This window comes from Ostrea edulis, chromosome 3 (genome assembly GCF_947568905.1).
Source record: "Ostrea edulis chromosome 3, xbOstEdul1.1, whole genome shotgun sequence".
In the NCBI taxonomy this organism is placed as follows: Eukaryota; Metazoa; Mollusca; class Bivalvia; order Ostreida; family Ostreidae; genus Ostrea; species Ostrea edulis.
Genome location: NC_079166.1, coordinates 40117121 through 40138061, shown reverse-complemented (window position 1 = coordinate 40138061; position 20941 = coordinate 40117121). Strand labels below are relative to the sequence as shown.

At 33.1% G+C, this 20941-nt stretch overlaps 1 protein-coding gene across 5 annotated transcripts in view; it reads right to left on the bottom strand.

Annotated features, from left to right (window-relative positions):
• Positions 1 to 20941, bottom strand: part of LOC125673155 (mucin-22-like) — a 103948-nt gene that overhangs the window by 2858 nt on the left and 80149 nt on the right. For 3 of the 5 annotated variants that reach the window (XM_056160687.1, XM_056160690.1, XM_056160691.1), the window contains 16 exons: positions 20716 to 20847; positions 16549 to 16688; positions 16261 to 16353; positions 14896 to 14965; positions 13166 to 13327; positions 12812 to 12940; positions 11684 to 11810; positions 10366 to 10439; positions 8054 to 8162; positions 5611 to 5703; positions 5169 to 5341; positions 4234 to 4313; positions 3578 to 3712; positions 2657 to 2782; positions 2342 to 2496; positions 974 to 1697 (listed from right to left, as the gene is read on the bottom strand). In XM_056160687.1, the coding sequence (XP_056016662.1) occupies positions 1373 to 1697; positions 2342 to 2496; positions 2657 to 2782; positions 3578 to 3712; positions 4234 to 4313; positions 5169 to 5341; positions 5611 to 5703; positions 8054 to 8162; positions 10366 to 10439; positions 11684 to 11810; positions 12812 to 12940; positions 13166 to 13327; positions 14896 to 14965; positions 16261 to 16353; positions 16549 to 16688; positions 20716 to 20847 (2123 nt within the window). In that variant the 3' untranslated portion in view covers positions 974 to 1372. Of the gene's footprint in view, positions 1 to 921; positions 1698 to 2341; positions 2497 to 2656; positions 2783 to 3577; positions 3713 to 4233; positions 4314 to 5168; positions 5342 to 5610; positions 5704 to 8053; positions 8163 to 10365; positions 10440 to 11683; positions 11811 to 12811; positions 12941 to 13165; positions 13328 to 14895; positions 14966 to 16260; positions 16354 to 16548; positions 16689 to 20715; positions 20848 to 20941 lie in introns of those variants that run through there. The other 2 variants (XM_056160689.1, XM_056160688.1) reach the window with 2 other exon arrangements.

Below are 20941 nucleotides of genomic sequence, written 5' to 3'. Positions count from 1 at the left end.
TAACGTCTTGTGTGAGAAAGGAAGTATGATTGTATGTAAATTGAAATAATGTAATAAAAACAATAATTTTTTTTTTTTAAATTCTGAATGAGCAAAACTAAGTATATACATACATGTAGGTGATAAAACTGACATTCTTACTTACAGCATGGTTCCACTCAATTGAATATAAAACAGAGACAAATTTTTATCTTAGTTGTAAGATTTTTTTGTGAAAATGGACACAAAACTTGCATAATTTCAAACAAATGTTCATGCAAAGCTAAAATGAAACGCCTACAAAAGCAGAAGGTTTGAATTCCTTGTTCAATATACAAGTTAAGTGCAATGCAAGCTGAGATATTTCTTCAAAAGAACAAAATAGATACTTTGAATAATCATCTATTTCCTTTTCATTGTTTTGTTCAGTGTTTTTAAAGCATTACTCTACATTTTGTACTCTTGACGTACGTGTAATTTTCATTTAATGCAGTTACCCGGTGAACGTATCATGCATAATTATTGAAGAAAAGTCACAATATAAAATATTGTTATTATTTACATGCTGCAGAAGGAGAAAACTGGTAGAAATATTAATGTTTATACATAAAAACTTTAAAAAAAAAAATATTTTTAATTTGTTATCATCTAATTTCCCAACAATCCTTGTAAACACTTGATAATTGCTTTTTCTTATCAAGAGTTTAAAAGATAATTGATGATTCTTGTTAAAATATATATATTTCTATGTTAATCAGTGTCTCTAAATCTTAATGTAATTTCTTTCTAGTTGTAGCTGTTCCATTCACCATTAAAATCAGCTAAATTACACTATGTAATATGTCGTCATATGACTGAAATAAATACGTCCAAAAATTAAAAGAATAAAAAAAAATTTTTTGCGGAAGGCTTGCAAAGCATGCTCTCATGTTAAGATCTCACCGAATGCCTGATTTTCATAAAGACACTCCTCTCCTCCTTCTAATTCTTTCCGTTTTTTGTCTAGAAATTCCTTCAGGCAATCGTGGATAAATATGTATTGTTGCTGTAAAAACACACGTGACTCAACATGTTACAACACAACACACTACATCTTACCAAAGGCTCTGTTAACATTTTCATAGAGCAGCTCTCCCTGCATTTCTTTTTTCTTTTTCTCCACATAATCTCGAACACAATCATGGATAAAAACATATTGTTGCTGTTTCAAGAAAAAAACCATAATGCTGGTTAAAGGTTTTACATCACTGAAATTATAATTCAAAATTTATCTATAGTGTGTGTACTTCAAGTGAAAATTTTAATACTGGGTTGTGAAAAAAGTATGTTAAATATGAATTAACACAATTGTGTTTGTGACACAATAAGCCCTTCTCATTGCAAACTCCACTTCCTACCCTTCCTTCACAATACAACACAGAATAATGTAAACCAGCCTGAGAGAGAGAGAGAGAGAGAGAGAGAGAGAGAGAGAGCAATTACTGTATGCCCCTTGTTGATAAAGTTGGTACATGAGAAACAATGTTTTAACAATTTCATAAAGCAAGATAATTCTGATTATCAGTAATCTGACCTCCGTCTGGACCATGAACATGCGTTGCTCCCGCAGGTTGAGAACAAGGTCGAATATGTCAATGGAGTGGTCAAGGTCATGGTCATCAATGACCTGGAAAAGGTGGTCCAAGGCACAATAGGTTCCTGTCCGCCCCACTCCAGCACTGATGGGTAAAAATAGTATACATGTACAGTACATCTTGTAAATTGTGTATTTAATATTACTGATAATTCGATCTATTCACTATTTTAAAGATAATAAGAAATACTGCAAGTTTAAGCAAATTACAAGAAAACACCTTAAAAACTATCAGTCATTCAATATGCTTATGGTTGTGTTGGGGAATACAAACTAACACATGTATTAAACTCATCATAGTTTTATCCATTACATGACTGTACACATTTCCAATAAATTCTATAAATGCAAATTGAAGATTAATATTCTATAAATAAATTTATGCAGAATTGCAATTAAGGATGAATATCACATTGTCATAATGGCCGACTTCCTTTCAAACCTTAAAGGATATTATAGATAATGGTAACATACACTGCATCTTTCTTGTTCTTTTAAATTCTATTACCTAGCCACATAGTGCAGGATTGCCCATCTGCATATCTTATTTTTCCATTTTTTTTTCAGATCTTAATTTTTCTTAACCTTTTATTATTTTACCCAATGAGTGTTTACTATATGGACATTTTTTCACAAAATAAATTAAACATCAAAATGTTTGATATTCTCCTTTTCCATGCAAATTTTTTTCCTGTGGTATGCTATACACCCCTAATTACAAATACGAACCTGCAGTGAACAACTACTGGGCCATTCATGTCCGGTGGCCGAATGTGGTTTCTCACATTTCTGATGAAGTCAATCATGACGTCATTCTGAACATTTGCCGAGAAATCCTTCCATTGAAGGAAGTGGAAATGTTTCAGTGTTCGTGTAGAATCACCCTATTGAATAACATTAAAGTTTATATATTAATAACTAATTTCATTATCACATTATCAGTAAGTTATATCTGCAAATTCAATTTAATAAAAAAAAATTAATTTTCGATTCAAATAATGTAGGAAAGTTCAGTCAAGATGAAGACAAATTTTTAAATTTTACCAATTTCATTTTAAAGATTCTAAAGTCATAGAAGTTGACAGTAGAACATGAGACTGTTTCCACGACTAAATCTCCGTATTGCTTGGGCTCTTTCATGTTTTCTGGCCAGTACATCTCGCATTTCACCTAGAAAAGAAGACAGAAGCTCACAGTGCAATGTCCAAACCCTTTACCATCAATCTACATACACGTAAAACACTATAGACCTCAACAGAAACAAGAGGTCCATGGATCATGCTTCTCACCTGAGCAGATGCATCCCCCCCCCCCCCCCCCCCCCCACCAAGTTAAACATTAAAGTCCAATTATCATCCCAACCTTGTCATGATGGAGAAATTTAAAATCGATATTTATCATTGAGCAAATACATTACTACGTACGATACTGAACCCTTACTTTGGACCTAACCTGAACCCAGAGGTTGAGGCGTGAACCAATATGAATCTACAATACATGAGGATGCTTGCATACTATTTGCACCAAAAGCGGATATTTGAAAGAATGTTTTTGAAGAATTTTCTATATATATTCCTAGGTAATCGTTTGAACCTGTCTTATGTTCCCGTTTTTGGTCCAGTGGTTCTTGAAAAGATTCTTTAAACACCTCATTTTATGTTTACTACATGCATTTCTTCATCAACTACCCTTGGACAGGGCCGTGATCTTCCATTTTAACCATCTTGAACCACTTGCACATGAAAGTGCTTTATAATTGTAACAAGATTGGTATGGAACTTGCCTTTCAGTTCTTGCATAGTAAAAATAATGAAAAGTTTACAGATGACAGACAATGAACAAATATCACAATAACTCACTTGAGCTGAGACCCCAAGTACGTCAAAAAATGCAATCAATATAAAGACCAAAAACTGAAAACACTCTAATTCCAAAAGTAAATTCCACAAGTACAAAAGTAAATACCCTGCCATCCTCTTTGCACAAAGTCAACATGACAATTATTGACACGTTTTGTTCCCATATCATTCTCCAAAAGTCGTCAATGGTTCCAGGAATCGGGCCCTGGGTGGCTATGTACTCTCTCTCCGACTTGTAGCCCTGTTAAAAGATCCAGTAATTTTACGTCAAAATTTCTGTACTGAATTTCTTTCTAATAGTGCAATCATAATCTGTATTGATCACAATTCATTATGTACTAAATCCAAATATTTGTATTTCAAGTATATTATACATATAATTAGCTATCCTTTTGGCTTAGAAAATGTTTGTTGTAATATTGTAATTTACTATTTTAATGAAAGGAAAAATAAGGGATATACTTTAGGAATTGATATTTGTATTAAAAAATCTATTTAGAGGCCCCGAATGAAGCAAAATTACATTACTGTCTTCCCGTGCAAAAAACTGATTTCTTCATAATGCTATATATTCAATATGACCAATATCTTTACTTTGATAAAATCTTAAACTTAAAGTCATTTTTTCCCCCAATGATTATGGTGAAAATAACACACAAAACTATCACAATAGCACATTTTTATGACAAAATAAAATTTTCAGATCTAGTATTGATTTAAAACAGAATTCTTTCTATCCTGTTACAACTTCCTTCCACTTACGGGTAAATAGTTGGCATTGATGAAATCTGTAGATGGATCATCGTCCTCAGTAAGCAACAATTTCACTCGACTGTGGTCAACTGAAAAATAAAGGTACATGTAGGTACTAATCTGTTTTGATGGCAACTAGTAAGCTACATTATGATTAGTCTTGCTATCCTTGATTCTTGACAATTAACTGAAAACACCCTCCACTTCATTTTTACAGTGCTTGTTGTGATCTGCCTGTGGTAAAACTGAAGTGCATGGACATGCAGACATGTATAAAATGGTCATATACTTGAATAAATACAAATTTATCCTGTGACTGGCAATTAAGCACTTAATGAAACCTCGAAAGACACCAGAATTTATTTTTCACCGATATTTCTGGGTAAATATTGCTCTTGGTCGATTCAATACAATATATTGCGAGTCTGGGGTCATGAAGCATGATCTGTGGAGAATCCTCCACAGAAGTATTTTGCGTTCAGGCTTTAGTCCTACACTGTACGAGTGATGTACTTACATGGTAGAATGTTGACGTATCTGTATTTTGCGTTCAGGCTTTAGTCCTACACTGTACGAGTGATGTACTTACATGGTAGAATGTTGACGTATCTGTATTTTGCGTTCAGGCTTTAGTCCTACACTGTACGAGTGATGTACTTACATGGTAGAATGTTGACGTATCTGTATTTTGCGTTCAGGCTTTAGTCCTACACTGTACGAGTGATGTACTTACATGGTAGAATGTTGACGTATCTGTATTTTGCGTTCAGGCTTTAGTCCTACACTGTACGAGTGATGTACTTACATGGTAGAATGTTGACGTATCTGTCCTACACTGTACGAGTGATGTACTTACATGGTAGAATGTTGACGTATCTGTTTTTGAGTTTGTTATTGTCCAGTTCGGAGGTCTCAGTCCCGTGTTTGGGACTCAATGTACTTACATGGTAGAATGTTGACGTATCTGTTTTTGAGTTTGTTATTGTCCAGTTCGGAGGTCTCAGTCCCGTGTTTGGGACTCAAGGTCTTGAGGTCCTCGTACTCTTTGGCAAAGTGGAGGTTGCTGTCCTTGTGTTTGTCGGCCACTTTGTCTGCAAGATCCTTCAGCTTGATGGGTCTACAACAGCAGAGATAGTTTAGCTTCTTAAATGATATGTCCCAGTAACATAACAAAGTAAGCACAAAGGCAAAGGGTCTCGGACAGCTACAAGTATTTCACAGGTAGAAATTCTACTGGCATCATAGTCAATTTACACCAGAATCTTGAATTTCATTGTAAAGCCTGAACTTGTACAGTATGTAAACAATAATGCATTCACTACAGCTTCAGATGTTTTACTACGAACAGAATAGAATCTATAGAAGATATTTTGATCTTGGGCCTACCTTTTTCTTGGAATATTTTTCAATGTGTGGGTCTCCGACAAATCATCCCCTCTTTCTTCAATATTCTTTTGGTATTTATGTTCAGGATTTCTCCTATGTTATACAAACATAATGTATAAATGATGATGTTACACATCGGTAGTGTGTGAATGATTTATCATACAGTCCCATCTACTGAAGATAACTTTTATTTCCCGAGAACGAACTTTCGCATGGATACAATGATATATTTATCACGCATGGATACAATGATATATTTATCATTGAGCAAAGTCATCTATTTCTAAAAGCCTTCTAGTATGCATAAGATTTTATTTGCAATGACTACATTTTTGCAAATGGCTTAGCCTAGTTTAAATTTGCAAAATCATGCTTAAATAATGTTCTTGCTAATAAAATGTTATTTACATCACTTAAATAATAAATTCAGGAAAAAAATAATACAAAAACTATACATTATGTTCAAAGTTATTTCAAATTTCTGTAAATGATGAATAATTGACTATTTTGAGAGAATATATGTATTTGTATTCAATTACTTTTCAATAAACCCTGCAACTCCTTTAGTCGACGATTCAATTTGGCTCTTGCCAACAGTTAAGTGTAATGAATCTAATAGCTAAAATCAGACAATGGAATTGATTGGTTTTGAAGAACATTAATGTTATTCACAACATATTGAAAGTTATTCAAAATTTCTTTATAAAAAGTATTGCAGAATAGCATTTTTTAGAGACAATTTTTGTGTATTTCCATAATTATGTGATATAAAATTTTCTTTGAGTACAATGAAAAATTCCAGGATATAGCTATTGTACAAAATTGTGTGTGAATTTGTTTGTAAACAATAGGATTATTTTGATGGAGCACTGATTTTTGTATGCGTTAAAATACAAAATCCTCTATTCATATAAAAAAAGTACATCAATGAAGCACTGAATCCAATGTAATATTATGCCAAATTGTGCATCAAATCTGAATTTCAATTATGCTAAAATACACTCTATGTACAAAGACAGCACTGGATAACATATTAGTATTTTTCGGCAAATGTAAGCAATGCATGTAGAAGTACATGACTATATATGCATGTCAATAATTTTGATGGTTTGGAAATTCATTTCATCTGAAACTAAAAAATCAATATATGCACCAAGGGGTGCATGAGCCGAGTTGCATGGGATACATTGTAAAGTCAGAAATGATGTGGCATATTTATAATTGTGGAGAACTAATTTCAGTTTTAAACTTTTCGAATTACTGTCTAGAAACCATATTTGTCTGAAGTTTTCAATCTATTTTCGGTCACTGTGACCTTGACCTTTGACCTTTTTTCTCCAACCTCAATAGGGACCTTGCTTTGCTGGTATCCAACAATATCTCCAAGTTTCATTTGATTCAAATTAAAATTTTTCGAGTTATCCTCCGGAAACCAAATATTTCTGAAATTTTCATTCTATATTCGGTCACTGTGACCTTGACCTTTGTTCTCCAAAATCAATAGAGGTCTTCCTTACCTGATACCCAACAATATATTAAAGTTTCATTTGATTTGGATTTAAACTTTCTGAGTTATCATCCGGAAACCAAATTTTTCTGAAATTTTCATTCTATTTTCGGTTACTGTGACCTTGACCTTTGACCAATTTTCTCCAAAATCTATAGGGGTCTTCCTTACCTGGTACCCAACAATATATCAAAGTTTCATTTGATTAGATTGTAAACTTTTCGAGTTATCATCCGGAAACCAATTGTTGACTCCCAACCGCCTACCCGCATCACCAAACCAATAGCCGAGTTCAACTTCGTTGCAACTCGGCTAATAAATGAGCTTAAATTCAGTGATTTGTAACCTATCACAAAATCAGCACTCCACCAGAATAACTCGCAGCGCAGTAGAACATGTATCAATTTGTAAATTATCATTTGTCTTTGTGATTTTCTTTGGGAGGATAATGTAGCTACTACATTGTAGGCTAAGCATTCTGGGAATGTGGTATTTATAAGCTACATGTATTCAAATAATAAATATACAACAATGCAGCTGCACACAGGTAATGGTCTTGTAAGGGAAAAGCGATCATGTGATGTGAGACTAGAACAATTTATAATCTATATATATTTTTTTTTGCATGGATATATTGCATAAATTCAATTACTATGAAATGTGCATTGGGATTTATACCAAAAAGATAATTAGTACATATGTACTAATATGACTTCTGGAATATACAATTAAAACAATATGTAACTATACATATACAGTTCATGCAAAGCTAAACATCAATATCATGTATTACTTTGAAGACTAACATTATTTTGTATCTAATATTATTTTTTTCTAAAAAAAAAATATCCTATATTCATGTCAGAGAATATTCTATTAAACATAGAAATTGTATATAGTATTCTCAAGGATTGAGAAAATTGTTATTCAATTTACCCTCGTCGTCGCTTAACGATGAACATAGCAACTGCAATGACAAAGACGACTACAACAGCAGCAACCACGCCCCCAACAACACCTCCAATCGGAAAGGGGTCTTCAGGAACTAGAACAACAAATGTCGATAAACATGAATTGAATACATGAACTTTGATCATTATGCAGAGAGTCTGCAAAATATCAAAGACCATCTTTGAATTACAACTGCACAATTTTTGTTCCGATTCTAGAGCAATTGTGAAAATATTGCCAATATATTAATGCCGAAAAAGTAATTTCCCCCTTCACAACACAAAGACTGAGAATATAACTTTGTTTACTATTTTTAATCTTCATGGATAGGGAGGTAATTCTATTAATTTTCTAGAGCAGAGAAAATGTTGACGTGCAAGACATACAAGGCAAGATTTACTGCAAAGAGCAGAACAATCTTGCAGTGACATTTACATTATACTACATGTACACATTAATATTAAGATTTAGTGCATGTTGTGTACAAGTTGCAATTTTCTCCTTCTTTGTAGGGTCGACATAATACAAAATTTCCAGTCAGTGAAATTAGGAAAGAAACGTGTCAGAAAACTTTACAAAATTTATTTCATATCATATCAATTCATGTGTAGAGCTATACTGTAAATCACATGATATTAGCATGGACATTTTTTCAATGCGTAACTTCACAAAACAATATACAGTCATTCATGAAAATTTAGTTCTTGCAAATAAACTCGACTTGTACAATAAATAAGATTCACAAAAGTTATCACTGAATCCACGTGAAAATAATTTGAAGAAGTAGGAAATAAAGGTAATCAACAGTATTCTCATCACTGTTTGTCTTTGTTTCCTTCTTCATTAAATCATTTCATTAATTAATATTCAAACATATAAAAATCAAATTTCTGTACATTTAGTAATTCTTAACCAAATTCTGTGCAAGTCCTACTTGTATGCAATCTCCTGTACACCTTACATCATCAGTGTTCGACACTCACTTTGTTACCACAGTAGTCCAAAGGACTAGTATATTGCATAGTGGAAGCAGTTGGCCGAGTCTCATAGCAACAAGGGGGAGGGGGGGGGGGGTGTGGAAAATTTTCTAAGTCTTGAAGCAAAATCCTGCATTTCTGTTGCAAAATGACCTAATAGACTCATTTTAGCCTCTGAATTTACCGATTTATTTATCAAACCATGTTTGAGTGTAGATTGTACACTTGAATTGCAGTGTTACGAGCTATATTTTTCTAAGGGCAGAATTGATGCAACTGCGGTCAAAATTAGACATTAATCCATTTCATTAGGTTTTCAATTTTCTAGTAGTCCACCAGACTACTTGTAACGAATATTCTGATAGTGCGGGCCAAAATTTACTAGCCTCGGGCTACTGGACTAGCGTTAGTGTCGAACTCTGCATCATGTAGTACATGTACTTATAAATTGTACAGTTTGTGCAAAATTGCAACTTGTTCACCACATATTCATTTTATTAAATGGCATAGCAACTCATGAGATTTTTTACTATGAGCAAACATTATTTAATTTTCTGTTTTCAAAATCCACTCATTAAGCTAAAGAAAGGGAATGCATAGTTGCCAACTCTCCCGATTTTGTCAGGTTACATCCAATTTTTCAACTGATAACCCGATTATATTTTACAACTTGGTGGATCATACATCTCACACAATTTTTGTTGATCCACCCGCAAATCACCTGCTTTCTGGATTGGTTAAATTGTAAATTAGTTTGCAAGTGTGATTTCCAGTTTGCAAGCTTGCACTATTAAATAAAATCCTGCTAGCCATGCATGTACGACGTAGCTAAATTTAAACGTCAACGACAGGTGTTACCAATAAATAGTGAGGTCAACGCTGACAAAGAACCTAAACTTAACCTTGATTCTAACCTTCAGGTCATACACACAACGCTGACAAAGAATCTAAACTTAACCTTGATTCTAACCTTCAGGTCATACACACAACGCTGACAAAGAACCTAACCTTAACCTTAATTCTAACCTTCAGGTCATGTACGACATTTCTCAATAATATATAATTTTTTGGTGACATTTCAGGTTCAATTCACTTTTATCCCATCTCGTTTCTGAAAAAAACTAGGGTTATTACCAGGTCTGGTTTAGCGTTAAATTAGCATATTTTGATACTTCCTATTTAAATGAAAATCAACTCTTACACATTACAATACGTTGTATATGGACAATATCGTGTTATTGTAGCAAAGGAGGTTGGCAACTGTGCATGTGTTTTCTGGACAACAGTAATCAAATTAATCCTCAATCTTAATAAACAAACCTTTCAGTGTTGCAAATGGGCCAATATCATCAGACTGCGTACATCCACCATTAGTACATACAAAAATGACCACCCTACAATATAAATCAAAAAGTAAAATCAGAAAAATGACCACACTACAATATCAATGACAAAGTAAAATCACAAAAATGACCACCCTACAACACATATCAACAAAGTAAATCACAAAGATGACCACCCTACAATACAAATCAACAAAGTAAAATCATGCAGTAAGATGACAATGTTAAGATGCAAGTCAACAAAATCCAAAAAAATGACAACTCCAAGTAGTGCCATACAAATTAACCAAATACATGTATCATCATAAAAATAATAGCCTTGTGATTCACATCAACCAAATGAAATTATACAATAAAATTAATAATACTCAAACACGGTGACCAAAAAAATTTCTCATCATTATATACCAAGGTAAAAAAAAAACCCACTGGGCTTTTAATCGTTTTTTTATTCTTCAAATTTCGTTTGCCATATAGGTTGAAAATGCATGTCTATTAGGATACAGTCCCATATAATTATGTACATTGGTGTTCATTTGGGAAACAGTATACAGTGTTGGCATCCTGTCTTTATCTCTAAGTTCGCTTGTGTTTATATTCCGATACACGACTGTAAGTTCCAAAATCTCTACCATTTACCAGGCTTACCTCATGTGCATAATATTTTGGGGGGTTTCATTTCAAGGACATAAATATTACAGAACATCTTGGAAAATAAAATGTACATAAAATTGATACAAGTTAGTGGGATAAAATTTACACCAAAAAATAGGTCGCAAGACTGGAAAAAAAGTGTCACTATATATAATTAAAAATTGGTCAGGAAGAATTCCACATGGTGGATCAAGAATTTTGAGGGAGGGATGAATTTTTCAGTTTGCCACATACCCTAGTCAAAGAGAAATGGAAATGTCATGATAGGATCTACGGAACTTTGGTTTTTGGGTGGGTGGGTGGTCTATTATGTTAATGCTAAATTACTCATATCTGAAAAGGGCATACAACTCTTACATACTAGCTTGCTTGACTGGGTTTTCAGATCATTTATTCATCAAGTGATGATATTAATTGTTTAATAACAACATTATCTAAACAACTGATGGGGTCTACTATAATTGCACTTGATCAAATCGAAATGAAAAAGAACACAGTTCTAACAAACAAAAGTATGTTATTCATACATTACAAGCATACTGCTGCTTCACGCCAATCTTCTTACATTCAGCATTATATCTAAATCAAGACTGGTAATAAAACACGATACAACACACTCTAATAATACATCATTCACTTACGTGTACGACAATCCCGGTGAGAGGGGACCGTTACAGTAAGCAGTGGAACCTTGGGATTCACATGTATTATCTTCTCCAATTATAAAAGGTACTTCTGTTGATCTTTTACGTCTTCCCGATGCTGATGCTTAAATGAATGTTGAAAACATTTACCATAGAGTCATTATACATTGTATATCATGAAGGCTCAATTTTCATGGATTTTTTTGGGTACATGTAGTTCTACTCAAAGAACGAAGTAGATGTACTTGATATGAAAATACTTTTTAATTTAGAGAAACAATATGAAATCAAATCCAAATGAAACCATAAACTCTTAACAATCCATAACGATTGGCCCATACAAACTGAAAAATATTCATTACAACAGAACGATGTAGACAACCATTATCTTAATTACAAAACAGTAGCATGTACGACATTAAAACTAGACTAGTTTAAGTTCTGTAATGCATAATGTTTCATTTATTAATTATATAATAAACCGAAATCTGAATGGAATCTGGCAGCTGGGTTGGTCTACATATTAATTGACAGTTTTGATTTATTCTAGATTAATATCAAATTCAGTTTGTTTGACTCATTCAAGAAATTTGTTTAAATCTCAATCTTGAGAACTAAAGCCAGGACTTTACATTATAATAGATGTACCACGTACAGTTGATTCTTTTATTCATACATATATATATGACACACTCATTAAAATTCATTAACTTAATAGAATATTTTTGTTTAAGTCTATGAAAATTCATTAACATCATCACAAATTTGCTTTTATAAGTCTGAAAATTATTCACAACAAAGCAAATTTGTTTTTAATTATCTTTTGTGAAAATTCATTAACACCATCACAAATTTGAGTTTCAGTCTGAAAATAATTAACATTGGCAAGCAAATTTATGTTTGAATCCAAATATTAATTAACATTTGATGAATTCATGTTCTGAGTGCAAAACATTTGCTACACTCAAATACTGTATAGTTACTAAAGAGAATACTGCTCATTTATGCAAGGAATTAAACCATGAAATTTACAACACGTGAAATTTATCCCTATACAGTATATTAATAGAATTAATTTTGTGTTCATTCTATACACAATGTTGTATCATTCTGTGCAGCACATACTTGAATTCTTGACTTCTTCCATGTACGTCTCATTGGTGACTCTGTACAGAGGAAATCCTTGAGTTCTAGCTGCAGACCAGCTTGGCAGATCCTTGTATTCTTGTTGTCCATTTCCCGCAAAATTGGCATCTCAAGAAGAAAAAAAAAACTCATATAAAACATATATAATATATATTTGGAAAAAACCAATTACATGTATGTGCTTAAATGCATTTTGCAGAGATTTAAAATACTTTGTCAAATAATCCTACTAAAGAAATTATAAATCATAAAAAAATCTTGCCAAAATATTATAAATGATCAGAATTGTGGGACAGTACTAACAGCACTGATAATAGAGTAAATAGTACTTACTTCCACATGAAGCACATACAGCGATACCAAAGTATGTTGGTTCCCCATTATTGTTGTCAGTAAAGAAGTCTGTGTTGATGCCAATCTCTATGGTAGTTTGGGATGGAGAGTGCTGCCCTGGGGTTGTTGAAACTATGCTTTCGACTGGAGGTTTAGGTGGTGCTGAAATACAGACTAGAGTATATTCTTTTTTATCAAAACAAAACTATCCTAGGAACTTCTAGAATGCTTTATTGATATGTTTCCATACAAAGTTAGGTAATATAAACTTGTCCGATATAAGCCATGATCCAGAGCCACAAACCTGAGATAATATCAAGCTATCTAATAGTATATTTCTGGTCTTTCTGTCTTTGATATCTCTAGAAATTGTAATGATAGCAATTTCCTTATGAATAGTGAACAATTCACGCATGAATCTTGATTAAATTTATATATGTATATAATAAAGAAAAATTAGAACGCCGAAAATAACTCAACCGGTTTCATTTTCAATTTTCAAGAGTTATATAACTCTTGAAGCTGGTTGAGTTATTTTTGGTGTTCTAATTTTTCTTTATTATACAGTAGTATTACTTGTGTGGATATTAACTACTATTGAGATCTACTTTCACTATTTGTACTATTGAGGTCTACTTTCACTCTCTGTAAACATGTGACACTACTATTGAGGTCTACTTTCACTATCTGTAAACATGTGACACTAGTATTGAGTTCCAATTTCACTATCTGTAAACACATGTGACACTATGATTGAGGTCTACTTTCACTATCTGTAAACACATGTGACACTACTAATTGAGGTCTACTTTCACTGTTTGTAAACTACTAATTGAGGTTTACTTTCGATCACTATCTGTAAACACATGTGACACTACTATTGAGTTCCACTTTCATTATTAAATGTACACAAAAGTCTTCAGAATATTACAGGGTAGGCTTTCATGAATCAGTACTCACTATAGAGTCTATAGTCATTAAACTATTTGGTGACAAACATTCACTAACAAGTTGTGTTTGTGAATCTTGTGATTTTTTTTTTAATAAAGAATGTACATGTAAATAAAAATTGGTTTTCAGTTACTGCAGCTTGATTATCCCAGCATTTTGGCCCCAGAGCCAGCTATTTCAAAATTAAAACAATGAAGACAAAACATTATTTTGCTTTCATTAATGTAATTCCACCCCTCTAGAATTATAGGTTCTTCAATATATGATAATTATATGGAAATATAGATTCTTCAAATAATATATCTTAGTAACAAACAAAAATGATAAAAGAAGTATGTTGAGTTATTAATAAATTTTTTATCAATTAGCACACACCTGTTATCAACGTCAGAAAATTGCAATTTTCCTTAAACAGCATTATCAAAATTTCACAAAAACTGATTAAAACGATATAATAGTATTCATAGCAATTTTATGAAATTTCTTTAAAAAATATAAAAAATGTTTGTGGAAAAATAAAGGAAATCTATCGCATAATTAATTTAATGAATCCTTTGATTCAATATTTTGAAACATATAACTGATTATACATGCAGTGTATAACTTAGACTTTTGAAATATGTTATGGGTAAGAAGATTTTTTTTCAATAACAAAAAGACTCCAACAAAATTTATGTTCCTGTCATGCATAAATCTTATTATTAATAAATCATTGACTTTGCAAAATCATATGACATCACAGGAGGGTGGAACTATATTAAACAACAGGTTTTACTTACGACCAGCTTCTGCAGAATATACGGAAGTTTCTTTTTCACCAATGGTGTCTTCACTATTAATGGCATATATCTGTAACATTCATATTTTGTTAATGCAAGGTGAAGATAACGAACAGTGATCAATCTCATCAACTCCTACAAGCAATACAAAATAGATAGTTGGGCAAACACGGACCCCTGGACACACCAGAGGTGGGATCAGGTGCCGAGGAGGAGTAAGCATCCCCTGTTGACCGGTCACACCCGCCGTGAGCCCCATATCCTGATCAGGTAAACGGAGTTATCCGCAGTCAAATCAGTGTGCCAAGAACGGCTTAACAATCGGTATGAAACACGTCAGACAGCATTTGACCCAATGCGAGGTTGTATTGACGAACTAGATCGTTATAACGACCATAGAATTTGCGAAATGCTGACTTCAATCTAGACTGTTGAAATCCCTGTACCATCAACTTGTTTGTCAGTAGCTTACCTCGATTCAAAAACTGACTATATCCAGAACAAGCTCTTGCATATCGAATCAGTTGAGATATATAAACACCATATGCAGGTGATAATGGAATATTGCTACATAAATGTGGGAAGTTGACGATGGATAAGCTTAAATCATCCCTTTTGTGATGAATGGATATTGTATTGTTTCTGTTTTTCTTTATATTTTAAGGGTCTGGTAGATTGAAAACTATTGCATACTGTTTTAACATCAATCATGATATTTCTTTAGTATCCTAAATATAACACTGTGTAAATATATACCAGTGGGAAATTCTAAGGAAGCATTTTTCCAATAATATTTATAATGATAAACAAAGAATCAGTAAACCGAGAAGTCAGAAAGGGCCCCCGTGATAAATCTTAAAATTGAAAGGGGTCTTCCTCTGCCTAATCCAAGTACTAGGTATATGATTTATGAAAATCTTCCCAAGAAAAGTTACGTTAACACGTGCCATAGAAAGTGCTGATGGATGGATTGACAGACGGACAGACAGACAGAGTGATTACTATAGAGCAGCCGCCATATGGCATGGTCCTAAAAAAGTGTTCCTCCATATTCATGAAAACACTCTAACCCTTATCCAACACTGAACAATTTGCATTTTGAGATATGGTGGCATCATTCTCCAAAGTTACATGAAATAGATATAACATTTACAATGATTTGCACCCACATGTTCATCCAATTCACTAATCTGTTAAAACATTGTATAAAAGAGCTTATATAAATGTTCAGCCAATATACTCTATTCATACTTCTCATTCTAGTCTCAAGTTGGTATATACCTGTGTCAATATTACATCTGATCTAAATAATTTTATCAAATCAAAGCGTTTTGAGTTCGCTCTACTGTAATTTATATTATATACCTCTATGGAGTATGTCATTTCTGGAACAACAACAATCTCTTCTTCTGTAACAAACTGCTCACTAGTATCCACAGGAACAAGTTTATCTGTGGACTAAACAAAATATTGAATCATTTTAAAGATGTGCATTACTTCTACATGATGATTTTATCATTCAAAACTTCTATTTTTTCCAAATCAATTTATTCATGCATAAAGGATATAGATAAAATTGTATATAATAAATCTAGACATTGAAAACATGAATGCATTATCATCATATAATGGGATGATAACTGTTTAAATTACCCCAGTGGCATTGCTGATGAACTTGTAATTCACAAGGATCCCATTCTGATCCCTAAGTAAGGGGACTTTCCATTGGACTAGAGCTGCTCGGTAGGTGTTAGGTTTCCGTACTACTGTTAGATCCCGTACTTTTCCTGGAACTATGTGTATAAGATCATTATTAATGGACACATACATCTTGTAGTAGATTGGGGGATTGCATTAAAATGAAGTTTCTACTCGATCTGATCTTATGATTAAGCAGAGAAAAAATATTGGGGAAAAATGGGTCAAACATGGCACTGTCTGAAAGGTATTGTCACCAAGATTACACTCCCTAAATATCACAGCCATCTCATTCACTGTTCCAAAGTTACAAGCAATGTGAAAGTTCTTAACAAGAGTACCGTAAACGGTACAATATACGCCCGTCAGACAGTTAAATTCATCCTGAAAGCATATTATGCACTCTGAATTGATATAACACACATTCTGAATAGAAAAGCCTTAAAGTGGTTCATGGTGCACCAATCCATCTGACAGGTGAATTGATTATGTATTTCTCCGAGAGGGAGGTTGTGACAATATGTCAGTGTAAATTTCTATCTATGATGATAAAATGTCCTAAAGTCGGTCATGGTGCACCAATTAAATTGAAATGTTTGAAATGTGAACTGATTATGCATTTCTCTGAGAGGGAGGTTGTGACTAAATTTCAGAGCAATACCTGTGACCATACCAAAAAAAAATCTGAAAAACTGTTTGACCTACTTCTACTCCTAAAGTAGATCATAGTGCACCAATCCAACTGAAATGCTAACTGCACGTGTATTCCTCCTAGAGGAAGCATTTGACTAAATATCACGGCAATATCTGTATCCGAAACAAAACAAAAAAAGCCCAGAAAATTGTTAGACCTATTTTTAGCCCAAAAGTAGGTCAAGGATGGACCAATCCAGCTGAAATACAAATTGAACTTGTATTCCTCCAAGAGGAAGCCTTTGACTAAATATCAGGGCAATATCTGTACCTGTAATGAAAATAAAGTGCACCGCCACGGCACATGATACGCCCGTCACATATTGTTAACATGAACATATCACCATGAAGAGATAGGTATGCATGGAACCAAATGTCAACCTTCCTTTAAGAATCTTACCCACTTTATGGCCTCATGTGACATTGCTTCAAATATTGATAATGTAAGCTTAATGATTTTTAAAAGGATATAAAAACATTTTCCCAAATGGTTTCAATGAAATGATTAAAGTGCAAGATAGGCCTTTATCCAAGCAAACAACTTACAATAAATGGGAGTACTCAAAAAGGTTGATTTATTCAACTTATCAAAAAATACATATATCAGTATCTGCCTTTGTCAAATCTTCAAGTATAAAAGTAAAATATGCATGGTGATGTCAATATAAATAAATATAGATTAAAAACAGTTATTTCAAATACTGGTGCATCTCCTATGGTGTAGTTATTAATTAGAAAAAAATAATACATCATATATTTCTCAACTGGTTGTGTTAGACTTGAGAAATGCACATCTGCAGCTTTGCTCATTGTATTTTAAGGAATGAAGAACAATGCACAGCGTAATAAAACATCAAACATTAGTCATTATGTTTATTCTTAGACTGTAAAACTGTCATCTTAGTGAGACATGACAATCTGCACCTTGTTGTTGAGATATAAAATAAAAATATATTTTACAATATCATATTAATTCTTAAACTTTATACCAAATTAACTTTCAAAGTAATGGCTACCAATTAGAACTGTTCTAAAATTTGACAGATCAATTAGAAGGCCAGATTCCTCTGCCCAATTCCCGATTGCAAGAGATATAGATAGCACCTCCTTGATCAGATTGCTGTAACAGAAATCTTCTAAACTCATTAATTAATCTGTAATTTGACAGAATGCAATTTTTCTGTTAGTAAAATGCCTCCTGAATTGCTTGATAATTACACCCATGGGACAAGGAAAATTTCTCTTGTTACTGACACAAAAGAAATAATTTGTTTGTTATATACTGCTGTATAGTACAGTGTATATAATGAAGAATGTGTAGTTTCTTGAATTAACATTTTTTAATATGGTTATTGCAATACTATTTCATCTGTTCAGATTTACACAAATGCCCAATCTGCAGCTTTGTTCATTGTATATCTTTTTTCTGAACAATGCCACAGCCATAACAAAACATCAAAATACTAATCATTAAAATAGGCCTTTATACATATTGCAACCATTTGTTGTCTTAGTGAGAAATGATACTCTGCATATAGGTTGCTGAGAAAAAAAAATAAAAAATTATATAGTACAATGTCAAATTAATTTTGAAAATAAAGACTAACCACAACAAACAAATTCACTTTCACAAATAATTTCTGGTATATCTGCAATTAAGAGGCTAAGATCTCTCTGCCCAATTCCCTAGAGATAAAGATAACACCTGCTTGATCATGTTGATCAGAGATGCTCTACACAAAACTCATTAATTAGTCTTGTCAAAATGCCCTTTGCATGCTACTCCCATGGGACAAGTGGAATTTCTCATGTTATTGTTAGAAACAAAGGAAACATTACATAGGCTAAAAAAAAGCTGTACAGTATATCATAAAAAAATATGTGTTTTCTTGATGTAACATTTTTGAATGAGGTTTTCTACAAAACTCTTATATGAGTAAGGATTGTACCAATTATAACATATTTTTTCAAAAAATCACTTCAACTAAATGTCACAGTGACCTTAAAGTACAGTGCGACACACCTTCTACCTAAGATGCATAAGATGACCAAGTTTCATGATTCTAGATCAAATAGTTTTCAAGTTATGAGCCGGACAGGGTTTTACCATATTTGGCCATATCTTCTTAATTAAAAGTCACAGCGACCTGGTTTTAATGTGCGACACACCTTCTACCCAAGATGTATCAACTGACAAAGTTTGATTATTCTAGGCCTTATAGTATTTAAGTTATGAGCCGGACACGAAAAAGCTAACAGACGGACGGACATGAAGGCCATAACATAATACGGCCCGTCTTAAGACGGGCGTATAAAAACCCCAGAAAGCTGTTTGACCTATTTGTTGCCCAAAAGTAGGTCAAGGATGGGCCAATCCTACTGAAATGCACACTGAACTTGTATTCCTCCAAGAGGAAACCTGTGGGTAAATTTCAGGGCAATATCTGTATCCAAACTGAAAAAAAGCCCCAGCCGGAAAACTGTTTGACAAACTTTTAGTCCTAATGTAGGTCATGGAGAGATGGGTCAATCCAGCTGAAATGCAAACTGAACTTGTATTCCTTTGAGAGGAAGTTTATGTGTAAATTTCAGAGCAATATCTGTATCTGTAATGAAAAGAAGTCCGGAAAACTGTTTGACCTACTTATAGCCCTAAAGTAGGTAAAAAACGGACCAATCCAGCTGAAATGCAAACTCACTCTTACAATTCTTGAGGGAGAAATTGTGACCAAATTTCAAAATTCTACATGCATCTGTTATGGAAAAAAGTCCGGCAAACATGACCTCAGACAGACAGACGGACAGCCAGCTAGACAGACAAACACACGAACAGTGCCATAACATAATATGTACCGTCTAATGATGGGCGTATAAAAATGTGAGTTACAGGTCAATGATAGTTTCACAAAGTCAACAATCTAAAGTCTTGTCATTAGGTTTATACCCAATAGATGTCAATGTCCTCTCAACCATACTTCATAAGTTGTGAGCAGTGTTAGATTTTTCTGCCAACGCAAGACAAGACAGGCGGACAGACAGAAAACTATGTGCCCTTGAATCTTGGAATTTAGTTGTATTTATACTGGTGGGCACTGTCACATGTAAGTCATGCAGATTACAGTCTACTTTGGATATAATGAAATTCAGGGGATCAAATTGAATTGTTCATTACATGTATATCCAAAGTTCAGTTTAACTAATGTTGAACTATATAAACAATTCTTCAGTACAGCCATATGGTTAAAAATAAAAGATCTTGATACATATTAATTAATTGATTTGAACATATTCTATTGTATAAGTGCATATTGTACAAACGGTTCAAACACAAGTTCTGTCAAGTTTTGGGCTTCTCATCATATCAATTCTTTGTAACTATCATTGATCAAAATAATAAAAATGGTGACTTTTATCATCAAGCAGCATTACCTCCCTGATTTGTCCTGATTACAGTAGACTCTTCTGATGTTTTAAATCCCTTTATTGTGGCGGCTTTCACAGTAAATTTATATCTCCAAAATTCTTCTAAACCATCGATCAATTTCACTGTATGTTGAAATCCTGGAAAAAAAAGAGATGATGAAAATGGTAAAACATAAAATTGATCAGACAGAAAACAATATAGTCATATGATATTTGAATCACTATTCATAAG